Source organism: Bos taurus, chromosome 25 (assembly GCF_002263795.3).
Source record: "Bos taurus isolate L1 Dominette 01449 registration number 42190680 breed Hereford chromosome 25, ARS-UCD2.0, whole genome shotgun sequence".
In the NCBI taxonomy this organism is placed as follows: domain Eukaryota; kingdom Metazoa; phylum Chordata; class Mammalia; order Artiodactyla; family Bovidae; genus Bos; species Bos taurus.
In genome coordinates this window covers 22,615,255-22,633,420 of record NC_037352.1, presented here as the reverse complement: position 1 = coordinate 22,633,420, position 18,166 = coordinate 22,615,255, and the positions used below count along the sequence as shown (strand labels likewise).

The window sequence follows — 18,166 nt, the reverse complement described above, 5'->3', positions numbered from 1 at the left end:
TGTTTCTTTGTGGCTTTGCTAAAGTCACCCTCTAATATAAAAACTGGTAAAAATTCCCCCCTTGTGATCATTCATTTCTACCTGTTGTGTTTTAAACGCCAGGATACTAATTACTCAGTTTCATGGGTTGCTTTTTATTTCCAGACGTCTAACTCTGAACTTTGAATTTTTCCCACAGGGCCGAGAAAACAGAAGTCCTCAGTGAAGATCTGTTACAGGTAACAAAAGAAAGACTTTTTAAAGTGCTCCATTTAAATAAGAACAACAACAAAAAAGCCCATAGGTAGAAAAAACCAAACAAATCAAAAATCCCATAGGGGAGACCTGAACCTTATGGTTCTTTGTTTTGGGGGGATTTTTCCCGAAACAGAATTAGCATGATTAGCATGGTTTTGAGCAGGAAAAGAAAAGCAGTTGAGTTGCACGGTGATAAAAGGGATCTGAAACTTTGGTGTCATATTATGAAGTTCAGATGGGGCTAGTCCCGCGTTCAAGTGCCAGGTGTTGGGGTGGGGACAGGGGGCGGAGCCTGGCTGGGCCGTCTGGACAGTTGGCACCGTGGCCTGGTCACAGGTCCCTGCAGGCCGCTGCGTGGTGCCCTTGATGCAACAGGCCCCACCAGCTGCAGCAGTGACCCCACTAGCTCCAACAGAGTTTGGATTTTTTGCTCCATTTTATGCTTCTTTTCCCCCAAACTGAGCTAAGTTGGGTCCTGCAGGACTCAGAGTCTCAGTGACAGTGACCAGGTCTCTCAAAACCACCCAGGGGTCTAGGGTGGCCTCACATGGCTAGGCCAGACTTTCCTCTTTGAACAGGAAGGGGCGTTTCCTGCCGGGGACCCTAATTACGGCTACTCCATGCCATCTCTCAATAGGCTTCCCTAACTGTGGGGCTGGGCATTTCTCCCAGGAGGGCTGGGACCCTTATATACACATCACTTCACCCAACCCCACTCGATCCCCACGCACACTGAATACTTCGAGAAAGACAGGACCCCTTCCACATGCAGGTTTTGTTAAGACTTCTCCACCTGTCTCCTAGCCTCTTATTTTCATAACCTACCTCAGGTGTGCTCCAAGGAGTCCCTGGAGACCAGAGGTCTGCTCCCAGATGGCTTTCTGTCTCTTCCCGTGGAGAGAAGGAGCTGCATAATTTAGAAAAACACCGCCTGTGCTCTGCTCCCACCCCATGCCAAAACAGTCTCCTAAATTATGATAGTCTTCTGCAGGTAGAAGATTTTAAGAGCACTTTTTTCTTTTCTATTTTTAAGGACTAGAAATTTTTATCAAGGACTAGGTTTTTAAAAAAAGATTTATTAAAGAATCATAATCTTTAAAATAAATTTTTTATTGAGGTATAGTTGATGTACAATATTATAGTTTAGGGCTTCCCGGGTGGCTCAGATGGTAAATAATCTGGAAACCCGGATTCGATCCTTGGGTCAGGAAACTCCCCTGGAGAAGAGAATGGCTACCCACCCCAGTATTTTTGCCTGGAGAATACCATGGACAGAGGAGCCTGGCGGGCTACAGTCCATGGGGTCACAGTCGGACATGACTGAGCGACTAACACACATATTATAGCTTAAGAATCAGATTCTTAACACTATTTCCCCACTAACTTTTATCAGATATTTCAAATCCATTTTCAGACTTTTAGAAATATTGTTTGTTCTAGTTCCACTAGGTTTTCCTGTGAGCATTCTCATTCCCACATCTCATGTCAGTAATTTCATCCCAAAGCCCTGAGGAGAGACCAGAGCTCTTGCTGGCAGGTGGAGGATTGCAGAGATCGTACGGGACTCAGGCAGTGACTGTCTGTTCTTGTCTCTTTGCTCAAACACCCACTGGGGCCTGAGGAGTTTGCTAGTTTCTATAAATCCTTATTATTTTTTTTAAATTTATTAAAGTTTAGTTGATTTGCAGGGTTGTGTTAATTTCTGCTGTACAGCACAATGATTCAGTTACAACTATCTCTATATCCTTTTTCGTATTCTTTTCCATTGCGGTTTATCACAGGATATAGGAACTCCTTATAACACAGATACTCCACGTCTGCAGCGGTTGTTTTCCTGCTCTTATTTCTGTGATCTTTAGCCATGAAGAAGGTGTGTCGTGGTTCAAAGTGCTGAGTCTGGCGACCAGCCACCTGTATTCCATGCCAGGTCTGCCCCTAACTAGTTCGGTGCCCTCAAGAATTCTCTGAACCTCCCTCTGCCTCAGTTTCCACTTCTCTAGAAGGAAGGTAATCGACATATCACCCTGTGGGGTTGTTAGGACGGGCTCATGGGTTAAACATGGTCAGCCCTGGGAGCAAAGCCTGGCCCGTAGTAAGGGGTAAATATTAATGACTTGTTGATATGATTGCCACCGTCACAAGCCACAGAAGTTATTTTGTTTCTGGTGTGAGACTTCCCTTAATTTGCTCTTTCTCCAGCCTCTTTTCTTAGATCTCAGTTAGAGCAGTTCAAGAGGCCGCCCTTTTATCTTGTTTGTATGGAGTTTCCCCAAGAGGCTGTCAACCCCAGGAGGGCAAGAACCACAAATTATTTACTCTTGTTTTTCTAATACCGTGTACAGGGATTCAGTATATACTTGTTCCTTCAACACATACTACCTTCCATTCATGGGCCAGGCAGTGATCAAAGCACTCGGGATAAATCAGTGAACATGAGAGACCAAGGCCCTGTCCTTGTGGACTTGATAAAAGTGAAGTCGCTCAGTCGTGTCTGACTCTTCGTGACCCCATGGACTGTAGCCTGCAAGGCTCCTATGTCCATGGAATTCTCCAGACAAGAATCCTGGAGTGGGTAGCCATTCCCTTCTCCAGGGGATCTTCCCAACCCACAGATCCAACCTGGGTCTCCTGCACTGCAGGTGAATTCTTTACTGTCTGAGTCATCAAGGAATTCTAGAGGAAATTGGGGCTTCCTTCGGAGCTCAGTCAGTAAAGGATCTGCCTCCAATGCAGGAGACCTGGGTTTAATTCCTGGGTTGGGAAGAACTCCTGGAGACGGAAATGGCAACCCACCCTGTTATTCTTGCCTGAAGAATCCCACGGACAGAGGAGCCCGGCAGGCTACAGTCCACGGGGTCGCAAAAATCGGACACAACTTAGCAACTAAACCACCACCAGTGGAAAATGGAATCAAGTAAAAATGGAGTTTTCTGGGTTCCCCCCCGCCCCGCCCCTGCTTTTATGGCCGATGGAGAATATGTATTAATTTTCCAATGCCTTACAATCAGGTCATTATAAAATTTGGGGCAAGTGATGTGGCATCTGGTCCTAAATAAGTGAGGCTGCAGATCAGGGTCCTGGGAGGGGCCCCCAGTCTGAAGAAGGGCTGCTTGAGAAGGAAGCCCAAAACCATTTCCTTGGGTAAAATATTTTGGGGTAAAAATGTATTCTGCTTGAAATCTGTTGATTTTTCTTTAAAATAGAAAGCATCCCTAAGGGCCTGCCCTCATTCTTAATGAGTCATCAGAATACACATTTTTGGCATTCCTTCCTGTAAAAAGCAGCTCTCTTTGCCATAAACAGCCATATCCCAGCAATAATATTTTGGGAAGCTAATGATGATGAGTGGGCCCCCGGAGTCAGACTTTCTTACTGTTGGCTGTCCATTTTGCTTTAGAGGTTTGTTCTAAAACAATAAATAAATAGGCAAAAACGCCCCCACCCTCCTCCATCCCAAGCCCAATAAGGAACAATAAGGAATAATTTTGAAAACACTGATCTCAAGTGTCAGTTGCAGAGCACATCTTTTGACTCTTCTGTCTGATGTACTGCGTGTGGAGGACTCCATTGCCACAATCTAGAGAAAGCTGAATGTCCCCATGGCTTTCCCACTTGGCAGTGGGCCTGCACCGGCCTCAGCTTGTTCATCTGCAGTGTTGCTGGTTGGACCCGGGACTTTGCTGGTGCTGTAGTGTGTGGCTTGGCCACCACTCATCAAAAAGCAAGCTCTAGTCAGGACTGTCCCCTCCTCCTGCACATGGAGTCAGCCTTTAAGGGATCTGAAGCTTCACTGCAAAACCAGGGGCCATTTTGGCAATATCCAGGGACAATTTTGGTTGTTAGAAAGGGGGCAGTTGGGTGCTACCAGCATCTAGTGGGTGGAAGCCAGAGATGATGCTAAACACACCGATAATGCACAGGACAGCTGTCCCTAGCCCAGAATTATCCAGTTCAGCTGTCAGTAGTGAGAAGCCGTGGTGTAGGTACATGGGAACCTTTTCCATTTACACCTGAGAGCTGAAAAATTCGATGGCAGGACACTTTTCCCTGCCTACATGCAAACAGTGCAGGAGAAGAGGCTGAGCCGGTTCCTGAGCCCTGCCAACCACTCATCCGTCTTTGTGTTTTCAGATTGAGCGGCGCCTGGACACAGTGCGCTCCATGTGTCACCATTCCCACAAGCGTCTCATGGCCTGCTTCCAGGGCCAGCATGGCACCGACGCAGAGAGGAGACACGTGAGTACCGGGTGGGACTCGGAGCCCTGATTCTCGTGTCCCTGAGAAGCTTCTTGCCCTTTATCAGGCGATTTTTCCCAAGTGGCATCAGAAGGTTTGGCTGCAGACATGAACCTTGTATCGCCATTCACGCTCGTGACTCGTGCCTGACCACAGCATTCTTTCATGCTTCCCTGAGCTGAAGGCCCTGCTCACACTGAATTCTCTGCAGGTGCTTTTAGAGATTGAAAGTGAATGTGAAAGTCACTCACTCGTGTCCGACTCTTTGCAACCCCCTGGAATATACAGTCCATGGGATTCTCCAGGCCAGAATACTGGAGTGGGTAGCCTTTCCCTTCTCCAGGGGATCTTCCCAACCCAGGGATTGAACCCAGGTCTCCCACATTGCAGGCAGATTCTTTACCAGCTGAGCCACAAGGGAAGCCCTTTAGAGATTGCACCGTCAATTAGAAATCCTTTGACAGCAGAAAGCTGAAAGCCTCTCTTGAATTATCTGAGAAAGTAGAATTAACTGACTTACTCATAAGTCCAGTAGTTGGGATGACTGCAGGTAGGGCTTGGTCTAGCTTTTCAGTGGTGTAACCAGGACCCCGGTTTCTTTCCTTCTCTCCTCTTAGCTATTTCAGCGTCTGCTTTATCCCTCATGGTGCAGGCTGGCTACCAGCAGCTTCCATGGGCTGCCTGCTTCTTTGTGCATGTCCAGCTGGAGTAGAGAGCATGGCTTCCAGTAGTGTCCTTAATGGTGTGAGGAAACTTTTTTCGCATACCATTCGCAGATAGAAGTCCCTTCCCATTGCACTGATGTGCGTTGGGTCACATTCTCCATTCCTGAACAAACTCCTCCCAACCCCCACCAGTTACGGTGGGTGGGGGTGAGTTTGGGTGAGGAGACGGGACGTGCTGGTTAGCTTAAGTTAATCACGGCTCATCCCAGAGTTTGGGCTGTGGTCTTACCTCCAGCTTGTAGGCTCCATCAAAACCAGAATAGATCCTCAGCAGGATTTAGGATGCTGTTATAGGCAGGAGGAAGAATGGGCTCTAGGAAATAATCCGATGTCTACTTCAGGGTACGTTTGCTCAAAGTGTCCCAGTCCCCATATCCCTTGAGCAGAGCACAGCATCTTTGTTCATCAGGCAGTTCCCTCCTTAGTGTTACAAGTTCCCAGCCTGTGAGCGTACTCTGACCCTTAGAAATCCATGTGACTCTATAAAGTGGGAGTTTCGATGGCTTTCAGGGAAGCTATGATTCCCCATATTGTTTTATTTGTCAGTAGATATTGCATAAGAATTGATGGCAGACGATCTGTGTCATCTCCTTTGATATCTCCTACACATGTTTCTGGCCAGCTTGCCATCAGAACCAGGCCCAACTCACTGGTCCTGCCGCCACTGTTCCTTCACATTTTCTTGCCATGGCCTCTGCTCTGCTCCCCTGTTAATATCATTCCCTCCATTCATCTCCTTATTCTTGCCTTCATACTCCTTGGGGCCCCTCCTCTCCTCATGGCTCCTAACTAATGCGTTTATTCAGGCACCTGTAAACCATGTTGTCTTTTTTTGTTTTTTAATTAAACTTTTGATTTTGTATTGGAGTATAGCTGATTAACAGTGTTGTGATAGATCAGGTGAACAGCGAAGGGACTCGGCCATACATATACATGTATCCATTCTCCCCCAAACTCACCTCCCATCCAGGCTGCTATATAACAGTGAGCAGAGTTCCTGGTGCTCTACAAGTAGGACCTTGTTGGCTCTTGTAAACCATCTTCAATCAGCAAAATACTGCCTCCCCTAGTTATCTATTTGAGCACGCATAACCTATTCTTCCTTCTGTGTTGACTTGTGAATTCCATGCACCCTACTATGCAGACCAGGTTATCTTATTTTCCTGCTTGTCTTGTCCTCTCCCTCCCATAGCTGCTTGATTTGCAAGTCCCGTGATTCTGTCTGTGACTATGTCTTGAATTCCTCACCTCCACTCCATCTTTACCACCTTCGCCTAAATGCAAGACCCAGTTACCTCTCATATGGACTGTTCAGTCACTTCTTGAGCTACATTGTCTGCCTTTAATTTCCTTCTTTTTCTAGCCTTTCTTCAGTGTGATCACCAGAGTTGGTTTCCTCAAATACAAATTGATCCTGGACTTCCCTGGCGGTCCAGGGGTTAAGACTGCACTTCCAATGCAGAGGGCACAGGTTTGATCATGGCACCCCACTCCAGTACTCTTGCCTGGAAAATCCCGTGGACGGAGGAGCCTGGTCGGCTGCAGTTCATGGGATCACTAGGAGTCAGACATGACTGAGCAACTTCACTTTCACTTTTCACTGTCATGCATTGGAGAAGGAAATGGCAACCCACTCCAGTGTTCTTGCCTGGAGAATCCCAGGGACAGGGGAGCCTGGTGGGCTGCTGTCTATGGGGTCGCACAGAGTCGGACACGACTGAAGCGACTTGGCAGCAGTAGCAGCAGCAGCAGGAAACTAAGAGCCCACATTCCATGCAGAGAGGCCAAAAAACAAACAGAAACAACAGAAAAGTTGATCCTGTTATCCTTCTGTATTAAAAAAAATCTTAAGCTTAATTATTCTCAACAGGGACCAGGACTACACTCCTGATATTTAGAAGGGCGTAGAGACTTTTTTGGTTGCCATAAGGTCAGGGGGACACTCCTGACATTTGGAGGGCAGGGACCAAGATACTAAGCATTCTGCAGTGTCTGAAGGTATAGATCCACAGAAGGAAGCATCCCATAAGGCCAGCAGTGTTGTGTCGGGACAGTGCCTGGTTCTCATTGCCTCAGTTAAAGTTCAAGCTTTCTTTCCCTTTTAATTGAAGTATAGTGAGCTTACAATATGGTATTAGTTTCATGATTTAATATTTTTATAGATTACAGTCCATTTAAAATTGTTATAAAATATTAGCCATTTTCTCTGTGGCTTTAACAAAATATCCTAAAGTCCAAGCTCTTTAGAGGACATGTGTGTGTTCAGTCACTCAGTTGTGTCCAACTCTTTGAGACCCTATGAAGTGTAGCCCCCCCAGGCTTCTCTGCCCCTGGGATTATCCAAACAAGAATACTGGAGTGTGTTGCCATTTCCTTCTCCAGGGGATCTTCCTGACCTAGGGATTAAACCTGCATCTCCTGTATTGCAGGAAGATTCTTTACCACTGAGCCACCTGGGGAAGATGACTTGAGCCCATCATAATCTGATCAAATTTTCCTTATCAGTCTCAGTATTTCCTGCTTCCTCCCATTCATGCTATAGGTCATTGCCCTTCACACAGAGCTGTCTTCTTGTTCCTTTGGTCTACTTTGAGACACAGCCTAGGACCAAGAATGGACACCAGAGGAGGAGAGGGGTAGTTAAGGGAGGCTTCCTGGAGGAGGCAGTGGCCTAGCTGTAAAGGAGAGAGAGTGTCAGGTGATGGGCCTCTTCAGGCAGCAGGAGCAAAGGTGTATCACCCTCATTTCTGAAACCTAATGTCTCAGCCTTCGTTTTCCAACCTCAAATCAAAGTGCCCAAGACAGGCTCTGAGAATGTCTACAGTCTGCACGTGGGAAGAGGAGTCACCAAGGAAATGACAGGTAATAGGTGGCCATCAGATGTCAGTCATGTTGAGAAAATCACAGCAGTCTCTCAGGCTCGAGGAAATACCAGAGCAGCCTCCCCCAGGCCCCATCGAAAGCTTACACACTTGGAGAGAGGCAAGAATTGGAGGGAAGAGAGACGTAGCAGGTGGCCTTCTCAATCCAAACTTCTCAGCTTATATTGTGGGTCATACATGTTAGATCTGAAATTATTTTTGTGTAACTGGCATGCCTTTTGTAAATTAGGACATCCTCAGTCGTCTCTGTGGAGGCGTCTGATGTGAGTAGACAGCATCTTCATTAACCAGTGTCCAATGAGTAGAAGGTCTGTAATCTGGACATTAGGAAACGGGATTATTGTGCTTGGGAGTCAGGGCATGGAAACCACAGCTTAGTTACAGCTGGGTACTTGAATGATACTTGTCAAAGTAAACTCTTCTCTTTATGATTTGTTTCCCCATAGACCTCCATCTAGAGTTGCACAAAGTGTATTTCTCTTCCTTATTGCATTGAGCATACATTAAGTTCCCTTAGAAAGGCAGCATCACCAAAAGGTATAAAGTATCCTCTGTTGTGATCCAAGTGTACTGCCCGTTTTCTTATAGCTTCCTAGTCTAGAAAGGTGGAAGCCAGAAGCGTCTCCTGTGGGGCAGATAAAGCCTGTTGTTTGTTTATCTGAAAATAACCTGACAGGGAAGGGAGATGGATAAATATATTTGTTATTTATTTTTATTTATTTTTTATGTTATTTTGTTTTATTTTTGCTGCACCATGCCCCATGTGGGAACTTAGTTCCCTGACCAGGGATCGAACCCATGACCCCTGCATGGAAGTGCACTGGACAGCCAGGGAAGTCCCCATTGTTATTTATTTTTAAATTTAAATATGCCATTTTGAATGAGATGTCCATTTACATGGTCAAAATCCATAATAAGTGAACGTAACATGATGTCTCTCCCAGCTCTGTTCTGGGGCCCCCAGTCCCCCTTTCCAGGACCACCAGTAGTAGGAGCTTCTTGTATAGCCTTCCAGAGAAATTCTATAAGTGTATCGAGTGGACCCGTTTGAAAGCAGGAAAGGCAGGTGCCGTGCGTGAGGTCGAGGCAGAGCTATGCCACGGCAAGGTGAACCCTGGGTTTTAAACATGAGTGCTGTTCCTACTTGGAAGGCAAAATGACATGGGGTACTGCAGCATTGAAAGCATTTTTTGTTAGCAGGTTATGGTGTTATGACCAACCTGCATGCAGCTGTCCTGGCATCTTCTGCCCATATTCTGAGATAAACCACCAGCCAGGTGTGGACAGACTCTGAACCGGGGCTCCGGCCGTCAGCACTAAGGTCTGGCTCCGTGCCCTCACCGGGGTGCCTGGTCAGGCCACATAAGCGCCCTGGGCTTCCCATTTCCCAGCCACACTATGCGAACATTAATCAGATGACCCTTATGGTCATTTCCAGCTGAAAAACCAATCTCTGATAGGAACAGGAATGGTTTTATGCTTAAAAACCTTAAAAATCTCTTTTGGATATTTAGCTTGGTATTTTCAAATTTTTAACTGAAGCAAAATCTTTATGATTACAGCCAATGTAAGAGCCAGTTTAAGAATGAGTATTCTAGCAGTTTTTGAAATTTGAGCAGTTCATGGCATTTATTTGCCATGATAATCAGAGGGCATGATCTGTGTCTTATGTCCCATGTCCCTAGTGCATGGGACATAGTATGCTCTTGATTAATCAGTAATTATAGTAATGACAACAACAACAGTAATAATAGCAGCTTACATCTTCTAAGTACTTACCATGTGGGGGGTTGCTTGACCTTGATATATCTCCTTTAGTCAACAGACAGCCCTAGGACCCGTGTACTGTTAGCCCGAATTTCCAGGCATGAGGAAACGAACACAGAGGTTAAGTCAGACTATTGATACCTTTGAGACCAGGATCTAAACCTAAACAAGTATCTCTTACCTGTGCAGTGGACCTGGAGGAGAAACCAATGACTGATGATCTGACGCAGGTAATTAAGAACGGGTGTCAACTCTAATGAAAAAAACAAAACCCCATTGTCTTCTGCCTTCCAGAAAAAACTCCCTCTGACAGCTCTCGCTCAGAATATGCTGGAAGCATCAACTCAGCTAGAAGACTCTCTCCTGGGGTAAGAACTGACTGCTCTCAGAAAGAGAGCCGAGCGCCCTGTGGGTTGGTGGAAGTGGGTGGCTGGGGGGGCGGCCTCCTGTGTGACCAGAGGGACCGTGAGCATGGTGGCATGGCCCATCTGCCAGGGGAATGGCTCAGGCGCCAGGGGAGGCCCCTGGGATGCTAGAGAATCTTTCTTTTAATAGAAGCAGGGATTGACGCTACAGAGGGCCGATGATGAAGTAATTGATAGGTCAGTGTTTATTCTGCTGAGCCTGGGTATAAAGAGCTCAGTCCCTTCCCTGGTTCAGGTGTTGACTCAGACTTATTGGAAGGCCCTGACCAGTCTCTTCCAAGGCCCTGTCCAGTCTCTTCCAATCCTTAAGAGTCACTTCTTTAAAGATGATCACCGTAATGGCAGTGGAGGTCTTCTCAAAATAGGGCCTTTGCTGAATTATGTGGCTCTTTTTTTTTTTTTTTTTACAGTGATCATGTATTATATAGTTTTAAAATCTAATAGTAAAGCTGTTTTCATTGTAAAAGAGAAGGCTGACCTTTCCTTCCACCTGCTTCTTTACGAGGCTAGTGTTCTTGGATCCTGTCAGCTCTCTCTCCTGCTGTAACACGGGCCCTCCTTTCCCAGCTGGGTATGACCTTTGGACTTTTCAGCCCATTTCCAGGGTCTGCCATGTTCTGCGCCCTGTAGTTCTCTGTCGTTCTTTGAAGGGCACTGCCTAGGCCGTGAAGACAGAAAACAGATACAGTATAATGAACTTTATTATTATTTTCTAGCAGACAAAAAAAAACAGAATAGAATAATGAACTTGATGTATGTTTTAAACGATTTTCAGAGATATTGAGAATTCTTGGTCGTCCCCTGATCCAAGGACCTAACCTTTCAGTGAGTTGTCACCTCACTGTTTACACACATCCCACCCATGCACACACACAGTGTACCTAAGATAGTCTTGTTCATTTTAAAGAACAAGCCTGTGGACTCACACCCTAATAAATTTATAACATTTTTAAGGCTCTATTGTGTAGCGCCCTAAGGTGTTCCCATCGTGGGGAGTGTGGAACTGGCTTAGTGTGGGTTTTGGGGGCCAGATTTAATGGATGTACGTGTGTTGTCGGGGTATATTGTTTTTTAAAGGAAGATGCTGGAGACGTGTGGAGATGCTGAGAATCAGCTGGCTCTGGAACTCTCTCAGCACGAAGTCTTTGTCGAGAAGGAGATTGTGGACCCTCTGTACGGCATCGCAGAGGTGGGGGCTTCAGTGGGGGCTTCGGTGGGGGCTGGACGGGGAAGGTTCACTTGTATCTGAAATTTTAACAATCAGTGCTTTTGACATTTACGCTTCTTTTTGGAAGTAAGGGTAGTAAGCAGAGGGTACAAAATCCTTTGCCTAAAGAGAAAAAAATTTGTAAATAAAGACTACACTTTCAAATGTTAAACTGAAAACCCTGGAGCTCGTCCCACGTGGTGTATTGGTGTGTTCTTTGCAGGTTGAGATTCCCAACATCCAGAAGCAGAGGAAGCAGCTCGCCAAACTGGTGTTAGACTGGGACTCGGTCAGAGCCAGGTAAGATAAAGCGGAAAAATAACCCACAATGCTGTCTTCCATGACATCCCCAGCAACCACCCCCCTCCTCAATACAGACAAAGACCGCTGGGTGGACAAAGCGAAAGTCACTGCAGACTCACACACCTGACTCACAGACCAAGTCACAGCCCACTGACACCTGCTTTCCGGCCTCATTCTCCCAGCGGGACGGTGTTAGAACACCCTGCTGTTAATCAACCAACAGTGAAAGGAGACAGGAAAAAAAAAAAAAAAAAACCTAAGTGTATTCAGGGAAGAAGAGATAGTTCTAAGAAAAACTAAGAGCGTTGCTCTTGGAGTAGTGGAGTGTAGGAATAAATAGATCTGTGATCTTAGCAACCGCGAAGGGTCCCACTGTGTCAAGATACACTCGTGTGGTTTTGATTATTTTTCATAGTCAAGGGATTCTGTGCTCCACTCCATCCTAGAACAGGCGTTCCTTCACGTTTCACGTGCTTGTGGAGAACAGACAGGACTCAAGGAAGGGAGTAAATCGTCCTTCCTTCTCAGAGCATAGTTAGTTTCATTTTTTAGTTGTAACATTTTATCGAACCTCTCTTCCCCTCTGACCTTCTTCTCATCTGCACTTTCCTGTGGTCTCTTTTCCACAAGATGAAAGGACTGTGGAAAGGGGAACTCAGTTTCCTTCCAGATGAAGGGAAAGAGCCTGACTGTAAATTTTAAAAACATGTAAGAAACTGCTTATGTTCTGCCAACAACCAGAAACAGGAAGAACTATATCTGAAGCTGCGTCTGCAAATAGATTAAAAAGCACTTTTATCTTTAATTCATCACTGCAGACCTTGTAATCTATTGTATACTCAAATGTTTTACTGTATCAGAGAAAACATCATGCGATACATTCAGAAAAGCTGGGAAAATAATTCAAAATACAATATTATTAACTCAAAAATAGAAAGAAAGAAATGCTGTGCTCAACAGGGAGGAACTAAGTAAAACCAAGTAACCATCCCAGAGGGCTGATGTCAAGTGACCTGTCTGTTAGCGCTCCGGGCTCCAGCCTCAGCTCCTTCCGTAAGGGCATTTGTATCGATGATTCATATGAGAAGCATGGGGATAAGGGAGATGGCCCCCATAGGCCCGATCATTTCTCATACCTTATACAGGGATTGACAAGCTTTTTCTGTAAAAGGCCAGATAAATGTTTTCAGCTTTGCCGCCCGGATGCTCCCTGTTCCGGCTACTCAGCTCTGCTGTTGTAGCATAAAAGTAGCCCTGGGCATTGTATAAATGCATGAGCAAGGCTGTGTTTGAATAAAACTTTATTTGCAAAACAGGTGGCTTTGCTGAGCCCTGCTTTGTTAATAGTCGTCATTGTGCTCTTGTGAAATAGATGTGGTTATTTCTGTTTGGCAAATAAATGGAGACACAGCCACCATTTACTGACTTTCTATGTGTCAGATGCTTTTATCGCAGATTGAGAAAGTCTGTAACAGGGCTGCGTTTCCTTGTTTCTAAGATGTCATTGAGTGTCAGATGCACGACTGATTTAATACCTGATTTCAAGAGGGAAATGAAATAGAAACACCACTGTATTAAATGTACAAATCAATTGGTAAGACACATCCTGATATAATAAATGTTGAGATGATAAAAGAGACATCTAGGAATTAACATGTGGTGAAAATGGTAATTGCCACCACCTACCCGGGTGCTTGCCGTGTGCCAGATACACATATGTGGTACGTCAGTTCTTCGATTCTCCCACCAATCCCTATCAGTTTGCCTGTTCATGTTTTCAACAGACATGAAGTAGGTCTTTACTGTGAATCAGACTCTGCTGCTGCTGCTAAATGCAGAGACCCTTCAGTGAGGGTTGTCGGGGGACGGGGGTTAGGAGGTTCTGTGATATCTCCTACTTTGAGAGGAGACTTGTATTGCGGAGACAGGAGGCACCTGCACATGGCGTGTCTGTGACTCGCTTTGGCCCTGAGACACAGTGAACAGCAGGGCTAGGATTCTGAATGCAAAGTCCATCATCATCTTGCCATCTGTGTATGTGGGATTAGAATCTTGTGGCCAGAACCAGGATCGGGCAGTGCAGGCTGCCCAGTGGTAGATTTTTGCTGAAGAAAAGGAAGAATGTTTTTATGGTTAATTAAACAAAGCTATGAGTCCTTCTTGCTGGAGTTGGTTGAGCAATATTGTAGATGCCTACCTGCCCGGAATTTACATCTGCAACACACATATCCCATAGGAGATTTCAACACTGATTCTTCATCCTGCGTTCATGGCTCTGTTCATGTAATGATCAGAGAAACTGAAATAGATGAATATTTCCTTGTTACTTTTACTTATTCCTGTCGTTTTCCCCTGGAGGAAAATGGTAGCAGCTAATATCAAGTGGGACTCCATCACGTGCACACGCATATACATATATGTTTGTTCTCTCCTTCGTTGCTTAGGACAGTTCTGCCGTGCAAACGGTATTTGTTTTCTTAGTTTTGCAGATGAGACAACCTGAGGCACAGAGAGGTTAGACCATTGCCCAAGGTCACACAGCTCATGAAGGCAGAGCTGACCTTTAGACTTGAGCCCATCAGACTTCAAAGTCAGTGCTTTTTCCATTGCCAGCTTTGCTTCAGCAGATTTACTGAAGCCTTGTTGTGGAGGAGTGCAGCATATCAGGAGCATGAAAGAGTGGAGCAGAGCCTTTTGAGGGCAATGCAGTCATCTGGGAAGCTTGATAAGTTGCTAACATGGGTTCTCATCTGCATCCATATAACATCCATGTTTAAATTTGAAGTGCTAGAACTTTCCACAATAGCAGGTATGTCCATATTTAAAAAGAAGTCAAAACACACTTGAAAACCAAAGAGAAGTTGTTTTAGAGTGTTATTCCCTATGCACCGCCCCCCTGCCATGACTATTGCTGTATAATTTGGGGGAAGGGAGTCCTTTTGACTTTCTGTGAAAGGAATGTAAACATTCCACATTATGTTTCAGATTTGCTGTAGCTGTTGTCTTTGGAATATTAATCCTTACAAGTGATTTTAATTCTTAAAGTGCTTTCACTGCTATCGATTACTAGTTCCATGACTGAAGTTCTGGCTTTCACTTGCTAAAAGTAGTCACAGGTCAGGACAGTTGTTGGCAGTGTTATAAGGGGTCCTGAAGAGCAGCAGCTGACCCCCAGTGGCACAGGGAACATTCTAGATCAAAGAGCACAAGGGGGTGTTTCATGGCAACGATCCCAAGATTGAACTCTAGAGGAAGAAGTTCCATGGACTGATCTCCAGCAGTGGGGCTTGCGTGAGACAAGACGTGTCAGTTCCGCTCAGAGCAGACAGCTCCTCCCAGCACTATGAGAGTCCGGTCCCGGCGGGAAGGCTGTGTCACTTTCACTTTCCTTTCTTAGAGGATAAACTCCAGAGAAGCTGGCATCCTAGGTACTGACACCTGTCCCAGGTAGAATCAGTTTTGGGAAAGGAATCTGTCTCTGTTAGATCCTTGACTCCATAAGATTGCGTATATAGAGTGGATTCTCAGATAATACCTACCCCTGTGCTTCTGCAGGTGGAACCAGGCTCACAAATCTTCAGGAACCAACTTTCAGGGGCTTCCATCAAAAATAGATACCCTAAAGGAAGAGATGGATGAAGCTGGAAATAAAGTAGAACAGTGCAAGGTAGGAAAATTCCCTAATGAATGTGTACTTAAATCAGTCTTTTGGTTTTTGCAAGTGATGGATGAAAGGTCAAATATTGCAAATTATTTAATGTCTTCTATAATTCCTATTAGAATTCCCTGAATGATGTTCAAGGTGGTTTCTATTTTCTTCTTCCTTCTTTGTTTTCCAAGGCTCTACATTGCTTTATAATCAGAATAAAACATTATTTTAAAAATTCAAGTAGGATTTTTTTTTTACAAAACTTGATTAAAATGTCTAAGCTTATTTAAAACAAAGATTTTAATAGGTATACCTATGGCTGATTCATGTTGATGTATGGCAGAAACTAATACAACATTGTAAAGCAATTGTCCTCCAACTAAAAAGAAATAAAATAAAGAATGGGGGGAGATAAAGGGAGAAAACTATAGAAAAACATATCATAAAAGTTATAGACATTAAAATAATGCAGAGCAAGCACAACAACAGAATCGTATAGATTTTCTAGAATGAATGCTATTATGTTTAAGGGTTGGATATATAGTAATGGGGTCATAATATGTCCATAAGAAAGGGAAGGATTAGTTTTAAGATGTTGCTAGGACAATTGGTTTCTCACTTGGGGAGAAATATAAAATTTGTATCTCATAAATTAAATTCCAGGCTAGGTGGTTAAGTGATCTTATTCTCTATGCATTTATCTACGAAAATAGATGTTTATTCCAAATGTTATTTGAGGTGGTAAAGAAACAAGTCTTTGGTGACTCTTAGAATCATGGCCTGAAACTTTTCCTCCTCTTATTATTCACCATTTTCCAAAACTGGCATTAGGACTGGATAGTTTGGTTTATTCAGGTTACGCTATAATTCACTTTTCAAGATAGGAAACTTTGGACAATTTGCAGCAAAACGACTTGTTGAAAATAGTACAGTGGGTAAGAATTAATACTGAAGTCATGCCATAGCCTTTGCATTTAAAAAGATGGTAACCACACAAATGCTTCTGGTAAAAGTCTCACATTGGCTTTTTCTTGTTCAGAGAGTTGTAGCTTTGCCATTGTCATTCATATCTGGTCTAATCTAGCTCTCAGCTGCTGGCTCCTTATTGGATATAAATTTGACTAGCAGTTTGGAGAAGGAAATGGCAACCCACTCCAGTATTCTTGCCTGGAGAATCCCATGGACAGAGGAGCTTAGTGGGCTACAGTCCACGGGTCTACAGTCCAAAGAGTCAGACACAACTTCACTTTCACTTTCATTTTGGGTGTCTGAACTGGTGCATTATGGGCTGATGTCTCTTCTCTGAACTTCCACACCATGGCTTGTGGGAAAGTCAAATGGTGAAAACATATGAAAATATTTTCTCCTCCTCTCTTTATGTTAACTTCTAGTTCCCTAAGATAGTTAGGAAACTATCTTACCTACTATGAAGCTACCTACCATAAGGTAGTTTCCTAAGATCTAAGTTCTGGTTCACTGATTCTCTCTTTCACTGTGTATGATCTGATGTTTAATTAACATCGAGTTTTGAGTTCCACTGACTATATTTTTCATTTTAAAGTTCTAATTCTTCAAGCCTGCCCTTTTTGATATTGCATTATTCTTTTTTAATGTTTTCAGTCATTTATGTATGCTTAAGTCTTTGTTCATTTTGTTTTCTTAAATTTTCTGGGAGAGTTTCCTTTATGGTAGACTGTTTCTCCTTTATGGTGGACTGTTCTGCAGTTTTGTATCATGAGCTTATTTTAAGAGGAACTTTATCTGTGGGCCTTCTTGGAATTAGGAGTCAGTCTCCCAGAGAGTATTGCCAGTCCAGGGCAATTTTAAACTAAACTTTCTCATCTTAAGGATTTCTAGACCATACGTATAATCAACTCAAACTCCAAAGCCTCATGAAAGTAGATCTGTATTTGAGAACTCTCAGGGAAATGTTTTACTCTCCCAGATCTAGAACCCTATCCAAAACAGAAAGTAGTACACTAAAAAAAAGAATATATATGAAATTCTATACATATGTATATGAAATTTTGAAATATGGGTATATCCAATTGCCCAACTTATCAGTTTTAAACAAATTATTTAATTTTTATGTAAGTAATTCATTTAGTTGTTGTTCAGTCACTAAGTTGTGTCCAACTCTTTGCGACCCCATGGACTGCAGCACACCAGGCTTCCCTGTCCTTCACTGTCTCCCAGAGTTTCCCTCAAACTCATATCCATTGAGTCGGTGATGCCATCCAACCATCTCATCTTCTGTCACCCCCTTCTCCTGTCTTCTCTTCCAGTGAGTTGGCTCTTCACATCAGGTGGCCAAAGTATTGGAACTTCAGCTTCAGCATCAGTTCTTCCAATATTATTCAGGGTTGATTTCCTTTAGTATTGACTGATTGGATCTCCTTGCTGTCCAAGGGACTCTCAAGAGTCTTGTCCAGCTCCATAGTTCAAAAGTATCGATTCTTTGGTTCTCGCCTTCTTTATGGCCCAGGTCTTACATCTGTACATGACTAATGGAAAAACCACAGCTTTGACTATGCAGACCTTTGTTGGCAAAGTAATGTCTCTGCTTTTTAATATGCTGTCTGGGTTTATCATAGCTTTTCTTTCAAGAATTCCATGAATTCTTTTAATTTCATGGTTGTAGTCACCATCTGCAGTGATTTTAGAGCCCAAGAAAATAAAATCTGTCACTGTTTCCACTTTTCCCCCATCTGTTTGCCATGAAATGATGGGATCAG

General features: G+C 44.1%; 1 protein-coding gene across 7 annotated transcripts in view; it reads left to right on the top strand.

Moving 5' to 3' along the window:
• ARHGAP17 (Rho GTPase activating protein 17) overlaps positions 1 to 18,166 on the top strand; it is a 100,083-nt gene that overhangs the window by 43,141 nt on the left and 38,776 nt on the right. For 6 of the 7 annotated variants that reach the window (XR_003032573.2, XR_003032574.2, XM_024985188.2 and 3 more), the window contains exons 2-7: positions 179 to 218; positions 4,369 to 4,473; positions 10,142 to 10,215; positions 11,350 to 11,461; positions 11,703 to 11,779; positions 15,338 to 15,449. Coding sequence is in view for 5 of the 7 variants with exons in the window: in XM_024985188.2 (XP_024840956.1) it covers positions 179 to 218; positions 4,369 to 4,473; positions 10,142 to 10,215; positions 11,350 to 11,461; positions 11,703 to 11,779; positions 15,338 to 15,449 (520 nt within the window). In the remaining 2 variants the exon portion in view is untranslated. Of the gene's footprint in view, positions 1 to 178; positions 219 to 1,507; positions 2,245 to 4,368; positions 4,474 to 10,141; positions 10,216 to 11,349; positions 11,462 to 11,702; positions 11,780 to 15,337; positions 15,450 to 18,166 lie in introns of those variants that run through there. The other variant, XM_059881578.1, reaches the window with a different exon arrangement.